Source organism: Ovis canadensis, chromosome 1, assembly GCF_042477335.2.
Source record: "Ovis canadensis isolate MfBH-ARS-UI-01 breed Bighorn chromosome 1, ARS-UI_OviCan_v2, whole genome shotgun sequence".
In the NCBI taxonomy this organism is placed as follows: Eukaryota; Metazoa; Chordata; class Mammalia; order Artiodactyla; family Bovidae; genus Ovis; species Ovis canadensis.
Genome location: NC_091245.1, coordinates 16,343,310 through 16,360,657, shown reverse-complemented (window position 1 = coordinate 16,360,657; position 17,348 = coordinate 16,343,310). Strand labels below are relative to the sequence as shown.

Sequence of the window (17,348 nt, the reverse complement as noted above, 5' to 3'; positions counted from 1 at the left end):
TCTAAATTAACAAACCTTGGTCATTTTGCACCTCAGAGCAGTGCGACGGTGACTGGAATAGGAGAGGGTTGAGGTGGGTGAGAGAGAAACATCTTTTAGAGTGAGGATTCAAGTATAATCTCATTCTGGCTTTTCCTGCCACCAACAACTCCTCTTACCCATGGTCTCAAGATAGCTTCTTCTTTTTTCTTTCTGAGCTGAGATGGTGGGATTCTGCTGCGTTGGGTGTTAAAATCAGTTATTTGATGGCAATAAGGGACCTTTACAGGAGTCAGATTGTTCAGAAGGAATCTTCCCACCCACTTTGTGCCTCTTCTGTTCTGTTTTCCATGAGCTTCCTGAATACTTCTTTGAGACACTGGTATGACTTGGTGTAACATTTTGGATCATTTTAAAGACTGGCTTGAAATATTCCTTAGGTCATCTAGACGGTGATTCAAAAATCACTGATCTAAAATGATCCACTCAGGTCATCTCAGTTCTTCCCCTAATATACTTCTTTGAGTCCAAACAGGGCCGTGTAAGTTTTCTTATGCTCCAAACAAGTCTGAAAATAGCCTAATGTTTAGGGTAGATTACATCTTGAAAGCATTTTTAGGAAGTTGACTGTGATAGAGATTTTTATTTCCTTTGCAGGTCATTTTACCTGGGACAAATACCTAAAAGAAACATGTTCAGTCCCAGCGCCTATCCATTGCTTCAAGCAGGTAATTGATTCTCAGCATCTTTAGAAGGTGGGAGGCAAGTAGTTTTTCTGGTCCTTAGACAAGCAAAACATGAAGTGGGAACCTTTGGGCTTCTCACCTAAAGTCCCCAGAATAAACTTCTATGGGAAGAATATAACTTCAAGACTTAAAACTCAGCTGTGAGTTTTAAACATTCTCCCCAATTCTCCCCATTTTCCCAAGTAACACCTTTTCCTTCTTCACCTCCTTGAAGATATTCTGTGTTACTGAAAACAGTTGCTAATTTTTACTACAGCTCTTAGTTCAGGCAGATAGGAAACAGAGTTATAGCCCTTAGACAGCTCTTGAGAGTGGAGCAGTATTCATATCTCTGAATTCAGCTCCCCTGCCACAATCTTATCTTTCCATAAAAATGTTGGCATTGAATCCCATTGTGGAGTATGTTAGGAGTTCATTGGAGGTCATTTAGAGCTTCCCACGTAGGATTAAGTTCCCCATACAATGCACAGATGATGTTGACTATCAGTACATGATGAAGGTAGTAAGCAGAGATGGCTACTGCTGCTAAATAGAGCTGCACATCAGGAAATGGTTTATATCTCCCTCCTTCTTAGTATTCAATTGTTGTTTCCACAAACTGTCAACATTTCACTTTGAGTTTGAATGTTATCTAAATAAAAGCACAAAATAGGACTTTGCTCATCTGAAATAATAGGAACTGAATTCATATTTCTACCTGAAATAATTTTAAAAGACAAAATATATGAAATAATGGTTTTCAAGTTACTGAAGATCAGGCAGCCAAGAACAGTGATCTCTGAGAGATAAAAAAACAAATGAGTTGAGCCTCTTATGATTTACTGCTTTACAATAGTTTGAAACCATGGCCCAGGGAAAGAGAACCCAGACTAAGCCTGAGAGATTCCCTATCAAATTAGGGAGATGGAACTGAGAACCCAGGGATAGAATCTGCAGGACAGAGTACCAGAGAAGAGAATGGGGCACAGAAAGAAAACTGCAGAGAACCCCCTTCAAGTATTCATCAAAGTACTGTTGCTCTGTATATGCATGTGAGCATCCAAAGCCAAGGGAAACACTGTCTGAAAGGATTAAAGGATAGTAAAAGGATAGAGCCTAGTGCTCACACAAGACTGGGAATAGTGCCTGATTCCACCAGCTAGACTGGAAAATCTCATAATTCATGTGGAATAGTTGGGAAGATCCTGCTCAGTAGTGGGAAATGATTAGCCTTAGGATGAGCATGCTTTGAATCTGCCTAACAAACTAAAAAGCAAGACTCAGTGTGATTAAATTATTTCCAAGTAAATTAACTTCATCTGGGAACACAGCACAAGAAGAGAATGCAAAAATATCCAGCACCTAACAGGTAAAAGTCAAGTGCCTGGCATCTAGTCAAAGATTCTCAGGTGTATAAGGAGGCAGGAAAGCATAACTAATAATGCACAGACTAATCAACCAATTGAAACAGACTTAGAACCTTTGCAGATCTTAGAATAGCAGATTAAAACATTAAAACAGTTATTTTAATTATGTTCTATATGTTTGAAAGTTAAGCAGAGACTTGAAGTATATAAAAAAAGACATTGAGCAAAATGAAAAATGCACTAGATGGGATTAATGGTGGAAGAAAAGATGAATAAATATGAAAACATAGCAGTAGAAGATACCTAAAATGAAACACACAGAAAAAAAGTATTTTAAAAATATGAAAAATAGATCAGTGAAGCATGGGATAACATCATAGACCATGTAATTAGACTATCCAAAAGAAAAGAGATGGAGAACTGGAAAGCATTTGAAGATAAAATGGCAAAAAATTGTTCAGTTGAGGAAAACTAAAAATCTCCAGATTCAGAAAGCTAAATGAATCTCCTTAAAAAAAAGACATGAATAAAATTATACTAAGGCATGTCATAAATTATCAAAACTAGTGATAGAGAACATCTTCAAAGCAGCCAGAGGAAAAAAGACACTTTATGTGCAGGAAAACTAAGATAAGAATGACATTATATTTTCTTGAAATAATGCAAACAAGAAGAAAGTTAAATAAAATCTTCAAAGTATCAAAAGAAAACTATCATCCATGAATTTTATATCCAGCGAAAAGATCTTCCAAAATGAAGGAAAAATAGTTATTTTCAGATGCATAAAAACTGAAGGAATTCATCACTAGTAAACTCACTCTTTGAAGAAGGCGGTGGCACCCTACTCCAGTACTCTTGCCTGGAAAATCCCATGGATGGAGGAGCCTGGTAGGCTGCAGTCCATGGGGTCGCCAAGAGTCGGACACGACTGAGCAACTTTACTTTCACTTTTCACTTTCATGCATTGGAGAAGGAAATGGCAACCCACTCCAGTGTTCTTGCCTGGAGAATCCCAGGGACGGGGGAGCCTGGTGGGCTGCCGTCTCTGGGGTCGCACAGAGTCGGACACGACTGAAGCAGCTTAGCAGCAGCAGCAAACTCACTCTTACAAATGTTAGAGTCCGTCATGCAGAAGGAAATACCTTCTGCAAAGGGTATTACCAGATAGAAATACAGATCTACACAAAGGAATGAAAGTTACTAGAAATGATAATTACAAGGGTAAATACTTAAAATGTTATTTCTTATTAAGCCTCTATAAAAGATAATTGAATAACATTGTATTGTAGATATAATAAAATGGATTAGTAAAAATGTATAACAACAATAGCTTAAGGGAGAGAAATTTAAGTAGCCTATTATAAAATTCTTATACATGAAGTAGTATAATATTACTTGAAGATAGACTGATAATTTAAATATGTTTAAGCCCCAAAGCATCCACGAAAATAATAGAAAACAGCAGAATGGTAGATTTAAATCCAGCCATATCAATAATCCAATTATAAATTATCTAAATTCCTCAGTTAACAAACTGAGATTGTCATATTGGATAAAAAGTAAGACCCAATTATATACTGCCTGCAAGCAATTATACTTTAAATGTAAAGACACAAACAGGTTAAAAGTAAAAGAATCAAAAATTATAATAAAGCTGAAATAGCATATTAATATCAAAGTATATTTCAGAGGCAAAGGGTATTATCAGATAAAAATATAGTAATTTCATCATGAAAAAGGTCACACAGTCCTTACATGAATCAAAAGATGATAGATACAGAGCTTAACACCCTTCAAAAAAATTAATTCAAAACAGACCACACACCTAACTAAAACACAAAACTAAATTCCTAGAAGTTAGCATAGGAGAAGACTAAGATGGAATATGTCAGATTTCATTGCAATCCCAAAGAAAGGCAATGCCAAAGAATGCTCAAACTCATCTCACACCCTAGTAAAGTAATGCTCAAAATTCTCCAAGCCAGGCTTCAACAGTACATGAACCATGGACTTCCAGATGCTCAAGGTGGATTTAGAAAAGACAGAGGAACCAGAGATCAAATTGCCAACATCTGTTGGGTCATCAAAAAAGCAAGAGAACTCCAGAAAAAAAAAAACATGTATTTCTGCTTTATTGACTATGCCAAAGTCATTGACTGTGTGGATCACCACAAACTGTGGAAAATTCTGAGAGAGATGGGAATACCAGACCACCTGACCTGCCTCTTGAGAAACCTGTATGCAGGTCAGGAAGCAACAGTTAGAACTTGACATGGAACAACAACAGACTGGTTCCAAATAGGAAAAGGAGTACGTCAAGGCTGTATATTGTCACCCTGCTTATTTAACTTCTATGCAGAGTACATCATGAGAAATGCTGGGCTGGAGGAAGCACAAGTGAAGTCACTAAGTTGTGTCCAACTCTTTGTGACCCCATGGACTGTAGCCTACCAGGCTCCTCCCTCCATGGGATTCTCCAAGCAAGAATACTGGAGTGGGTTGCCATTTCCTTCTCCAGGAGGAAGCGCAAGCTGGAATCAAAATAGCGGGGAGAAATATCAATAACCTCAGATATGCAGATGACACCATCCTTATGACAGAAAGTGAAGAGAAACTAAAAAGCCTCTTGATGAAAGTGAAAGAGGAGAGTGAAAAAGTTGGCTTAAAGCTCAACATTCAGAAAACTAAGATCATGGCATCCGGTCCAATCACTTCATGGGACATTGATGGGGAAACAGTGGAAACAGTGACAGACTTTATTTTGGGGGGCTCCAAAATCACTGCAGATAGTGACTGCAGCCATGAAATTAAAAGATGCTTACTCCTTGGGAAAAAAGTTATGACCAACTTAGACAGCATATTATAAAGCAGAGACATTACTTTGCCAACAGAGGTCCATCTAGTCAAAGCTATGGTTTTTCCAGTAGTCATGTATATGATGTGAGTGTTGGACTATAAAGAAAGCTGAGAGCTGAAGAATTGATGCTTTTGAACTGTGGTGTTGCAGAAGACTCTTGAGAGTCCTTTGGACAGCAAGGAGATCAACCAGTCAGTCCATCCTCAAGGAAATCAGTCCTGAATATTCATTGGAAGGACTGATGTTGAAGCTGAAACTCCAGTACTTTGACCACCTGATGCGAAGAACTGACATTTGAAAAGACCCTGGAGCTGGGAAAGATTGAAGGCAGGAGGAGAAGGGGACGACAGAGGATGAGATGGTTGGATGGCATCACCAACTCAATGAACATGAGTTTGCGTAAACTCCAGGAGTTGGTGATGGACAGGAAGGCCTGGTGTGCTGCAGTCCATGGGGTTACAAAAAGTTGGACACGACTGAACTGAACTGAAGGTGACCTTAGGTGTGGCAGTAATTTATTAGGTGCAAGCCAAAGGCACAGTTCAGGAAAGAAGTAAGTGATAAGTTGAACTTCATTAAAATAAAACATTCTACTATATGAAAGACACTGTCAAGAGAATGAGAAGACAAGCCACAGACTGGGGGAGAATATTTTTACAAGACGTGTTTGACAAAGGACTGTGACCCAAAATATACAGATACCTTAAACTCAAAATAAGAAAATAACTCAAAAATGATCAAAGATCTTAAGACATCTCACCAAAGACGGTCGTATGACAAGCATGAAAAGACGTTCTACATCATATGTTATCAGAGAAATGCAAATTAAAACAACAGTGAGATACCACTGCATACATATTGTAATGCCAAAACCCAGAACACTGATAACACCAAGTGTGAGGCAAGGATGTGGAGCAACAGGAATTCTCATTAATTGCTTGTGGGAATGCAGAATGGTACAGACATCTTATAAGGTAGTTTGGTGATCTCTCTTCTTGTAAACTAAACATACTCTTACCATATGATCCATCAATTGCATCCCTTGATATTTACCCAAAGAAGCTGAAATTTTATGTCCACACAAAAACTTGTGTGTATGTGTGTGTGTGTGTGTATATATATGTGTGTGTGGATTTTATTGCATCTTTATTCATAATCACCAAAACTTGGAAGAAACCAAGATGTTTCTTAAGTAGGTGAATGGATAAACAAACTGTAGTATAGCCAGACAATGGAGTATTACTCAGCCCTAGAGAGAAATGAGCTATCAAGCCATGAAAAGACCTAGAGGAAACTTAAATGCATCTTAACTACGAGAAAAAAGCCAGTCTGGAAAAGCTATGTACTGTGTGATTCAAACTATATGACATTCTGGAGAAGGCAAAACTCTGGAGACAGTAAAAAGATCAGTGGTTGCCAGAGATTGAGTGGATGAGTAGGCCAGGTACAGAGGATTTTTAGTACAGTTAAACTATTTTGTATGATCCTATAATGATAGATACATGTCTCCATTAGACCAAATTCATAGAGTATACAACACCAAGAGAAAACCTTACTGTAAATAATGGACTTTGGGTTATTATGATATGTTAGTGTAGTTTTATCTGTTATAATAAATGTATCACTATGTTAGGAGATACTGAAAATACAGGAGACACTGAATGTGTTGGAGCAGGATGTTTATAGGAAATCTCTCTATCTTCCTTTCAGTTTTTCTGTGAACCTAAAACTGCTCTTAAAAGTGAGTCTTAATGAAAAAGAAATGAATTATTGATACATTCTACAAATGGGTGAATATCAGAATGGTTATGCTGAGTGAAAGAAACTAGATCCAAAAAAAAAAGTATATTCTGTATGATTCCATTTTAAGTCTAGAAATGCAAAATGCAAAACAGTCTACACTGATAGAAAGTAAAGCAGTGTTTGCCTGGAGAGAGAGAGATCTGGGAAGGGCTAGACAGGTCTTAAAGGGATATGCAAAACTTGATAGTATGTCCACGTTCATTATCTTGATAGTGGTGATGGTTTCCAGAGTGTTGTGATGTATGTGGTGTCATGAGTGTATACATATGTCAGTACTTAACCTAAGTGTATAGTTCATTGTATGTCAATTATAACTTAAAGTTTTTAAAAAACAGGAATTGATTTCTAAGTTAATGTCAAAGTAAAAAAAAAAAAATCTATTCCCATTGGTTAGTCTGTGTGGTAGACATACTGAAGCACTCCATGAAGAAACACTAAGGATATGATAGTTTAATAGGATGATTTCTGCAAAGAAAATATTAAGAATACCTGGAGGGTTAGGGAATTGGAGAAGACAGGATAAAAAACAGCATTTAAGCAAGGACCATTTGAGATACTCTTATCCTTTACTTACTGGTCACTCAATATTTGATGCTTCACTGGAAAGTAATTTTTTCCCTTCAGTTTACATTTCATAGTTTCTTTTTCATGAGACCCTTCCTAGGTATTAGGAAATAATTCATGAGGGTTGTCCCTGACTCAGCTGTAATCCGTTTGCATCCAAAGCATAAATTTCCAGGTTCCATCGCCTAATATCCTTACTGAAAATGCCATGTATTCTTAGTCTGCCTAATCCCCATGGCTTGTTCTCCTCAGTCCTACACACCTCCAAGCAACGAGTTCAAGATCAGCATGAAATTGGAAGCGCAGGACCCCAGGAACACCACATCTACCTGTATTGCCACAGTAGTTGGACTGACAGGCGCTCGCCTCCGCCTTCGCCTTGATGGCAGCGACAACAAGAATGACTTCTGGCGGCTGGTTGACTCAGCTGAAATTCAGCCTATCGGGAACTGTGAGAAGAATGGGGGTATGCTGCAGCCCCCTCTGGGTGAGTAACTGGACCCAAGCTCTCCCTAGCCCATTAGTTATCTTCCTCAAATTGTACATTGTATTAGAAGAAAACATAGGGTCATCTGCCCATCCCTTCTTTTTCGTATGGTCCAAAAGGTCCACCTAACATGAAATGAGCTGTAAAATCTGGACCTCTCCATTCTTCATTAACTTGTGATATCCATGCTTCTCTTCAGCTCCTCTTTTTCTAATGGGAAACCACACCCTGCATCCTTCTTTGTCAGGTCCCATCTACCCTGAGAAAAAGGATGGAAGAAGGTCTTGCCATTGAACTTGCCTCAAAAAACCGTGGAGCTTTTATCAAATCCTACAATCACAACAGACAGTGAGAGAAAAATCTCCCATTAGAAAGGATGACTATTATAAAGATCCCTTATCTCCTTTCCCCTGAATTCTCAGTTGATCCTTGGAATTTTCTCACTTTAAATCAATTATTAAGTAAAATGCATTATTTTCCTTTAATGACACCACTGTATTTTTCTCTTCAAGATCAGATTCACCTTTTTTAGCGTCAGTGTACCTGAGTGATTTAGCACATTTCATCAGTTACCATCAGTCACTATTGCAGTGAGTCTCTCTGGAGGATGGAGATGGTTTATAGGCTGTGTTCCTCTCAGGAGGCTGTGCTAAATTAAATGAGCATTAGAGGAAAGTGTCATTTGAAAGACCTCCCCAAGTGGTTATTTAACCTTTTCCTTCTTTAAAAAAAATTACTGGTAAAATTTCAAACATATACAAAAGTAGAAAAAAATAATACAGAGAATGAAAGTCCATGTATGTTTTATCTTTGATAGTTAGTCTTGTTTTCTTAGTAGCTATATACATTCCCTGACCACTCCTGCCCAGTTGCTTAAACATAGTATCATTTTATCACTAAATATTTAGTATGTATCTCTCTCATAGTTAATATTTTAAAAGCATAATCATAATAACATTGTCACATGTGAATAAAATAATACTTCCTTAATATCAACAAATGTTTACTCAGTATTTAAATTTTCCCTATTGTCTGTCTGTCTCTCTCTCTCTTCCTCTCTTTATTTCATTTTCTTTGAATCAGGATCCAAATAAAATCAACATATGCAGTTGGGTGATATGTTCCTTAAGCCTCTTTTAATCTATGTGTTCTCCTCCTCTCTTTTATTTTTTCCTTGCAATTTATTTGTTGAAAAACCTAAGTCATTTTCTTTAAATTTTCCCACAATTAGATTTTGCTGATTATATCTCTCTGGTATCATTTAACGTGTTTCTCTGACCTCTCTTCCTAGAAATTGGTAACTAGATCTAGAGGCTTGATCAGGTTAAGGTTTAGTTTTTTTTCAATAAGAATATTTCATATGTAGTGATATTTACATTTATTAAGAAGTATATATGGTCTGGTTGTCTCTCATTTTATAATGTAGCAGCCATTGCTGCTTGTAGTCTAGACAGGGGTTGGCAGATTTTCTAAAAGAGTCAGATAGTAAATATTTCAGGCTCACAGGCCATGCATTCTCATTGTAACTTGTCAGCTTTGTCCTTGTAATATGAAGACAGTCATAGACAATACATTAAAAAAATGGGCAAGGCTGTGATCCAGTAAAGCTTTAGTTACAAAACAAGTTGTCCAGCCTTCTGGCTATAGTTTGCTGCCCCCTGATTTAGACCTATCAATTCATTTTGGTTGCAGAATAGAAAATTTTAATATTATCATTCTGTCCAACATAAATTAAATGGAATATGTCTATTAAAATAAATTTTCAACTATTTGGTTATCCTGAAGCATAGTTCATGCAGGAAAGATAGTTTAAATGCTTGATTCTTTTCTTTGTTTACCACTTTTCAGAATAATAAATTAGATTGCCGTTATCCTCCAAAATTACTTGGTCTTATTGCTATTGTTGTATTCAATATCATAAACTCAAAGATTCATACATATTTGATGTTTTTCACTCCATTGCACTAATTATCCTTGTTGATTCTTGAATTGTTCCATCTTTGGCCTCATGTATATAAATAATTCTTGAAATCTGTAAAACAGTATATGCCCTTTACCTTATCCCTTTCTTCTGCCATAGAGTAACCACTGTCTTTTAATAGTTCATACTTCATTTTTTAAAAAATAAGCAAATATATCTGTGTGTGTACATATATATACATATGTATTCCCTTCTTATATAAATGACAACATACTATACATACTTTTCTCAATCTTACTTTTTTCATTTAACAATATGTCCTCAAAACGACGTCTTAGTATTGAGATGTTTCCATTCCTTTTTGTAGCTGTGTAGTACCATAAGGTTCTCAACTGATTTTATGAACCACAGTTGAGAAGCATCTTGATAGGCTATTACAAACTATAATTTCCCAGGGATAATGGTGACCATCTGCATCAAAATTTTTCCATAAGTTCTCCGGAAACATATAGCTCAAAAAGGAAAGCAAATTAAGCCACCCATAACTCATGCCTAAACATAACTAGGAGTCAAGAATACCACACATTTCAATAACATGTTGCCTACATGTTCTGATATAAAGATCTGAAACCAGTAAAGCTAATACCCACCCCAGAGTGAAGAGTTTTATGTAGATAGAAACTACATTAAAAAGGCAGAGGGCAATGGGAGCCTAACACAGCCAAAATCACTTCCAGAAAAAGATAGGCCCATCCAGAGTGGGAAATACTGAAAGAGAACTAAGAGCTACTTGATTAGAGCGTTGTCTAGTGGAGAATCAAAAGAAAGAGAATAAATTAAAAGTGTGAGGGACCAGAGACAGCAGCTGTGGGCTGATAACTACCTTCATGGGAGAGACAGACATAATATTGAAGGAAAAGAAGGAAGCCATGGGTAGTCGTTTAGAGTTACACAGAAACAAAGAGAATCATAAAATCAGAAGACATTCGGGTCTTCCTATCCCACCGCATCCCAAACAGGCCCCACAAAAGAAACTGCATTTCATTATGCCAACAGAAAACTCATAACCCAAGATCCCTGACAAAATGGAACATCCTGTTTTTTGCTAGCCCAAGAAAATATAAGACATTTTAAATCATTGGGAAACAGCAGTCAACCTCCATAAAAAAACTTCTACATGAGGAAAAACAGAAGTAGAAGATAAAACCATTTTAACTACTGAAAATTCTAAGCCAAAAATCAGTGACTAATCAGAGGAAAACTGTTGCACAGTGACCCATCTTGAATTAAATAAGTATTGACACCTACAAAAAAAATACCTTGAATCATAAATTGTAAGTCAGACTAGAAATGCACAGTATTTAGGAAGATGTGAAACAGAATTGTGCAAACTCAAGGAAAAAAATGAAGAAAGAAAAATAATCTCAACTGAAGACTCAGTTCCAAGGTACCCATTGGGAAAATATATTCAACTGAAAATATAATAAGAGATATTGAGAAAAGAAATAAAACAGTCAAGAGAATAAAACTAAATATTAGAAGAAAAAAGTTTTAAAGTATCAGAAAGGAACTGTTAGATATAGAATGTAGTCAAAAAGGTCCTCTGGGTATATGTATGTGTACATGTATATTTGGATTTCCTAAAGAAGATAAACAGGATTAAAAAATTGTAAGAAAATGTTTCAAAAATGGGAAAATACCTGAACCTTCATATTGAAAAAGCCTACCTTATTCCTGGAAAATTGTCAACTCTAAGACCTTTTCTAGTAAAACAGTTATACTCTATGAATAAAAAAAAATTCAGCTAAGCCTCTAGCAAAACAGCCAAATTATTTTCAAGGCAAAGAAAGTCAGGTTTGCATCATACTTTTCAACACTAAAATGCAAAGCAAGACTATAAATGGAGGAGCGTTTTTAAGAAATCTGAGGAAAGAAAAGACAGGTTTATATCTAGATGAACTGTGTTTTCAAGTGCTGAGATTATACTGAAAGAGTTTTCAATGTGCAAGAACACAGGAAATATTGTGACCCAGCCCCTTCCTAAATCAATTATGGAAAGAGCTTCATCCAAATACCAGATGATATATCTAAGAAAAGCAAAGGTAGGGACAAGAGTAGAATAGTATGGTATCAGTCTGGGTCCCAGTGAAGAAGGAACACAGATAGTTTAATGAAATTGTTAACTCTAACAGAGAATTGGAGTGAGGGATTGGCTAGTCAAAAGGCAGAGAACTCTAAGGAATGGTTGAAGAGCTGGCATAAGGAGAAGCCACTACACTGGGGCAGAGATAGACAGCCCAAGGAAGCGTCTCCCTTCCCCCATCTCAGGCCCGAGATGTAAGCCGTGTTGGAGGGGGCGCCGTTGCTCACTGGATGAGAGAAATCACTAGTGCCACAGCAGTGGAACTTGCTAGAAATTTGCCTTCTATAGTGTGGAGAAGACTGTTCATGGAAAGGTGTGTCTCTCTGTAGAAACTCTTACAAAACCATTTAAGGTGGGAGGTGGTGATGGAGGCGGAGCTGCTGCTGCTGCTGGCCGCTGGATACTTCACTACATACTGTCCAGTGTTCCGGGACACAGGCAACCAAGGAGATGGGAGTGGCTGCAGAAGCCTGCCAGCAAATGCAGTGGGACCAGAAAGCAAGTCCCTTTCCTCCTGTAATATCTTTAGATGGGGTCAAAGGATATCATTTAAAACCAATAAATCAGATAGTAGTAGCCTAAATGAGGAAATGGGGGAATTAAGGACATTATAAAGTATGTTAGTATAAAGATAACCACTAAAACAAAATTCCCAAACTTTCTTAATACCAAAAGAACAAAATGGTCAAGAAATAAATGACACAAAGAGATGAACTATGGAAAATGCAGTAAATAAAACATACTGAAGTTGAGAACAAATACATAATTTATACAGAGTGTAAAGGTGAGTGTAATTTATACAGAGTATACAGAATGTAAATGAATATTTACATTTAGCTCACCTGTTAAAACATTTCAGATTGATGCTCAAAGTCAAATCCAACTTTACACTCTACAGGAGACATACCTAAAAGAAAGTGAGTCGGGAAGGCTAAAAGTAAAAGATGACAAATGATGTATGAAGCAACTTCAAACAATATAGTAGGAGAGGTTTGTTGTTGTTCATTCACAAAGTCATGTCCCAATTCTCTGTGACCCTGTGGACTGCCACACACTAGACCCTTCTGTCCTCCACCATCTCTTGGAGTTTGCTCATATTCATGTCCACTGAGTCAACAATGCTATCTAACCATCTCCTACTCTGCCACTTGCGTCTCCTTTTGCTTTCAGTCTTTCCTAGCATCAGGGTCTTTTCCAATGAGTCAGCTCTTTGCATCAGGTGACCAAAGTATTGGAGCTTCAGCTTTCAGTATCAGTCCTTCCAATGACTATTCAGGGTTGATTTCCTTTAGGACTGACTGGTTTGATCTCCTTGCAGTCCAAGGGACTCACAAGAGTCTTCTCCAGCACCACAGCTTGAAAGCATCAATTCTTTGGTGCTCAGCCTTCTTTACAGTCCAACTCTCACATCTGTACATGACTACTGGAAAAACCATAGTTTTGACTATACGGACCTTGTTAAGCAAAGTGATGTCTCTGCTTTTTAATATCCTGTCTAGGTTTATCATAGCTATTCTTCCAAGGAACAAGCGTCTTTTAATTTTGTGGCTTCAGTCACCATCCTCAGTGAATTTAGAGCCCAATCAAATAAAATCTGTCACAGTTTCCACTTTTCCCCTTCTGTTTGCCGTGAAGTGATGGGACCAGATACCATGATCTTAGTTTTTTGAATGTTGAGTTTTAAGCCAGCTTTTTCACTCTCCTCTTTCATCCTCATCAAGAGGCCTTTTATTTCCTCTTCACTTTCTGCTGTTAGAGTGGTATCATATGTGTATCTGAGGTGGTTGATATTTCTCCTAGCAATCTTGATTCCAGCTTGTGATTCATCTAGCCCAGCATTTTGCATGATGTACTCTGCATATAAGTTAAATAAGCAGAGGTTACAGTTCTGTCATCAGACATGGTGGTGATGGTGGTTGTTGTTTAGTCACTAAGTTGTGTCTGATTCTTTGTGACCCCATGGACTGTAGGCCGCCAGGCTCCTTTGTCCATAGGATTTTCCAGGCAAGTATACTGGAAAGGGTTGTGATTTTCTTCTCCAGGGGATTTTTCCCTACCCAGGGATCAAACCCGCATCTCCTGCGTTGCAGTCAGGTCCTTTACCACTTAGCCACCCAGGAAGCCCTTTAGACATGGTAGAATTCATAAGATAGAAATTACAGTAGATACAAAGTGATATAGACAGACACACTAATAGGGTATTTAACACACATCTCTCAAGACAGGCCAAGAGTACAAAAAGTAAAGGTGCTGAAGACTTTAATGAATAAGATAGATCGTGTGTGTGTGTGTGTGTGTGTGTATTATGTATGTATACCAAACTGTATACCATGGCAACTACCCTTCCACCTTGAAATTTAAAGCTCTTTGTTTAAACAATTTTTGTTTGGAAAACAGATATATGAGCCAAAATTTCAAAATTCCTAAAACATAGTCATAATAAATATCACATCAGAAGTCTGAGATACAATCAAAGAGGTGATTGGAAAACAAATTATAGCCTTAAATACCTGTCATAAATAAAAATGAAAGGATAAATATTAAAAATTTAAGCTCCCAATTCAGAAAGCTAGAAAAAGTTATTACCCAAAGATAATACAAAGGAGAAATAAATAGAAAAAATAAAGATAAAAAGAGATTTATGAGGTGGAAAATAGAAAAGCAGAAGATCAAAGTGCTGGTTCTTTGGAGAAAGCATCAACAAAATGTACAAGCCACTAGTTAGCCTAATAAAGAAAAAAAGCAATTACAGCAGATATAGAGAAGTAGAAATGACAAAGGGAGCAATAGTATAATAAACCAGAAAAGCTAGTTAGGACCATCACAAGGTTTAAACAGATCTATAGAAAAAATATTTTCAAAACACCTACATCAAAGCACTAGGTACAGATTATTTTACAGGGAAATCCTAGAAAACCTTGAATACCAAATAGTCTCAATTCTTCTTCTACAAGTTGCTGTAGGTCAGTGACACCCACAGAACTTTTCTATGATGATTGAAATGTTTTGTGTCTTCACTGTCCAGCATGACACATGTCCAGCCTCATGTGACATAGAGCACTTGGAATGTGGCTACTGCAACTAAAGAATTGAATTTTTACTTTTATTTAATTGTAATTTAAAGTTGAAAACCTATGTGATGGTGGCTATGGTATTAGACAGTGCACTTCTGGATCACAGAAAAAGTAAGAAAATAGCCAAATTCTTTTTATAAACAGAAGGAAATGGCAACCCATTCCCGTACTCTTGCCTGGAAAATTCCGTGGACTGGAATTTTCAGCCAGACACGACTGAGCAACTTCACTTCACTTCAGAACTTTGATATGTAAACCTGATTTACACACACACACACACACACACACACACACACCATCTTTATAATAAGTTTTGAAATCAAGATATGTGCATTCTCACAAGTCTGCAGAGTTTTGTCAAAGTTCATATGACTTTCTTCCTTTGCTATTTTATTTTTTTTTTTTTTAATTTTTTTTCATCCCTTGATGGGTGAGTCTTTTTTTTTTTTTTTAGTTTTTTTATTTTTTAAATTTTAAAATCTTTAATTCTTACATGCATTCCCAAACATGAATCCCCCTCCCATCTCCCTCCCCATAACATCTTTCTGGGTCATCCCCATGCACCAGCCCCAAGCATGCTGCATCCTGCGTCAGACATAGACTGGTGATTCAATTCACATGATAGTATACATGTTAGAATGTCATTCTCCCAAATCATCCCACCCTCTCCCTCTCCCTCTGAGTCCAAAAGTCCGTTATACACATCTGTGTCTCTTTCCCTGTCTTGCATACAGGGTCATCATTGCCGTCTTCCTAAATTCCATATATATGTGTTAGTATACTGTATTGGTGTTTTTCTTTCTGGCTTACTTCACTCTGTATAATCGGCTCCACCTTTGCTATTTTAATATGATAAAGTCCACTAATGATTTCGCTAAACTTAAATCTTTCCATTCTCCCCAAACTCCTACTACTTTGTCTTGATGAATCACTGTTTTAAATATGTTGAATTCTACACACACACACCCTGTCATGTATGAGTATTATTATAAAAATCTTAAAATGTTAGGAATTAGAATTCAACATATTTAAAACAGTGATTCATCAAGACAAAGTAGTAGGGGTTTGGGGAGAATGAAAAGATTTAAGTTTAGCGAAATCATTAGTGGACTTTACCATATTAAAATAGCAAAGGAAGAAAGTCATATGAACTTTGACAAAACTCTGCAGACTTGTGAGAACACACATTTCTTGATTTCAAAACTTACTGTAAAGCAACAGTACTCAAGACATTGTGGTACTGGCATAAAATGAACATAGACTTATAGATAAGAGGATTAGATTTGAGAGTCTAGAAATAAACCCATACATTTATCCTCAGTTGATTTTCAGCAAAGGTGCCAAGATAATTCAGCAGGGTTTTCAACAGCCTGCACAGGGACAACTGGATATTCACATATAAAAAAATGAAATTGGACCCCACCTCCACACCATAGTTTTGTTTTTTGTGTTTTTTTTTGCTCAGTTGTGTCCAACTCTTTGCGACCCCATGGACTGTAGCCTACCAGGCTCCTCCATCCATTTTCCAAGCAAGAGTATTGGAGTGGGTTGCCATTTCCACACCATATACAAAAATTAATTGCAAGTAGATAACAGACCTAAAACTCTTAGAAGAAAACTTGGGAGTAAATCTTCACGACTTTGGATTAGGCAGTGGTTTCTTAGATCTGGCTCCAAAAGCACAAAGAACAGAAAAAAACTGATAGACCTCAAAATTAAAAGTTTTAAATTTTGCTTCCAGAAACGCTGTCAGGGAAGTGAAAAGACAACCCACACGATGGGAGAAAATAGGCAAATCTAAAAAGGCAGAGAGGTTAGTGGTTTCCAAGGACTGGGATAAACTGAGAATGGGGAGAGTGGAGGAATGATAAAATCTTCCAAAATTGGGTAGAATTATCTTTAGAGAAAAGAAGTCGCTCAGTCATGTCCAACTCTTTGCGACCCCATGGACTAGCCTATCAGGCTTCTCCATCCATGGGATTTCCCAGGCAAGAGTACTGGAGTGGGTTGCCATTTCCTTCTCCAGGGGATCTTCCTGACCCAGGGATCGAACCCAGGTCTCTTGCATTGTAGGCAGATGCTTTACTGTCTGAGCCACCAGGGGAGTCAATAGAATTATCTTTGCATAACTCTAAAAACCACTGAATCAGATACTTAAAAGTATAATTGAGTTTCACCACAATAAAGCTATTATATTTTCAAACTCACATAAACCAATTCAACATACAATATTGTATGCTGAATATTGGGAAAACTGGGTATCCACATGCAAAAAAATGAAATTGGACCTTTACCTTGCACTCTTATATAATAATTAATTCAAAATGGATCAACAACCTAAATGTAGGAGCTAAAACCATACAACTTAGAAGAAAACATAGAGGAAAAGCTTCATGACATTGAAATTGGCAGTGGTGTCCGGATATGA

At 37.1% G+C, this 17,348-nt stretch overlaps 1 protein-coding gene across 25 annotated transcripts in view; it reads left to right on the top strand.

The window, feature by feature from the left end:
- Positions 1–17,348, top strand: part of SCMH1 (Scm polycomb group protein homolog 1) — a 216,712-nt gene that overhangs the window by 88,478 nt on the left and 110,886 nt on the right. For 21 of the 25 annotated variants that reach the window (XM_069588061.2, XM_069587931.2, XM_069587894.2 and 18 more), the window contains 2 exons: positions 637–707; positions 7,548–7,782. In XM_069588061.2, the coding sequence (XP_069444162.1) occupies positions 637–707; positions 7,548–7,782 (306 nt within the window). The remainder of the gene's footprint in view (positions 1–636; positions 708–7,547; positions 7,783–17,348) is intronic. The other 4 variants (XM_069588025.2, XM_069587998.2, XM_069587994.2 and 1 more) reach the window with 1 other exon arrangement.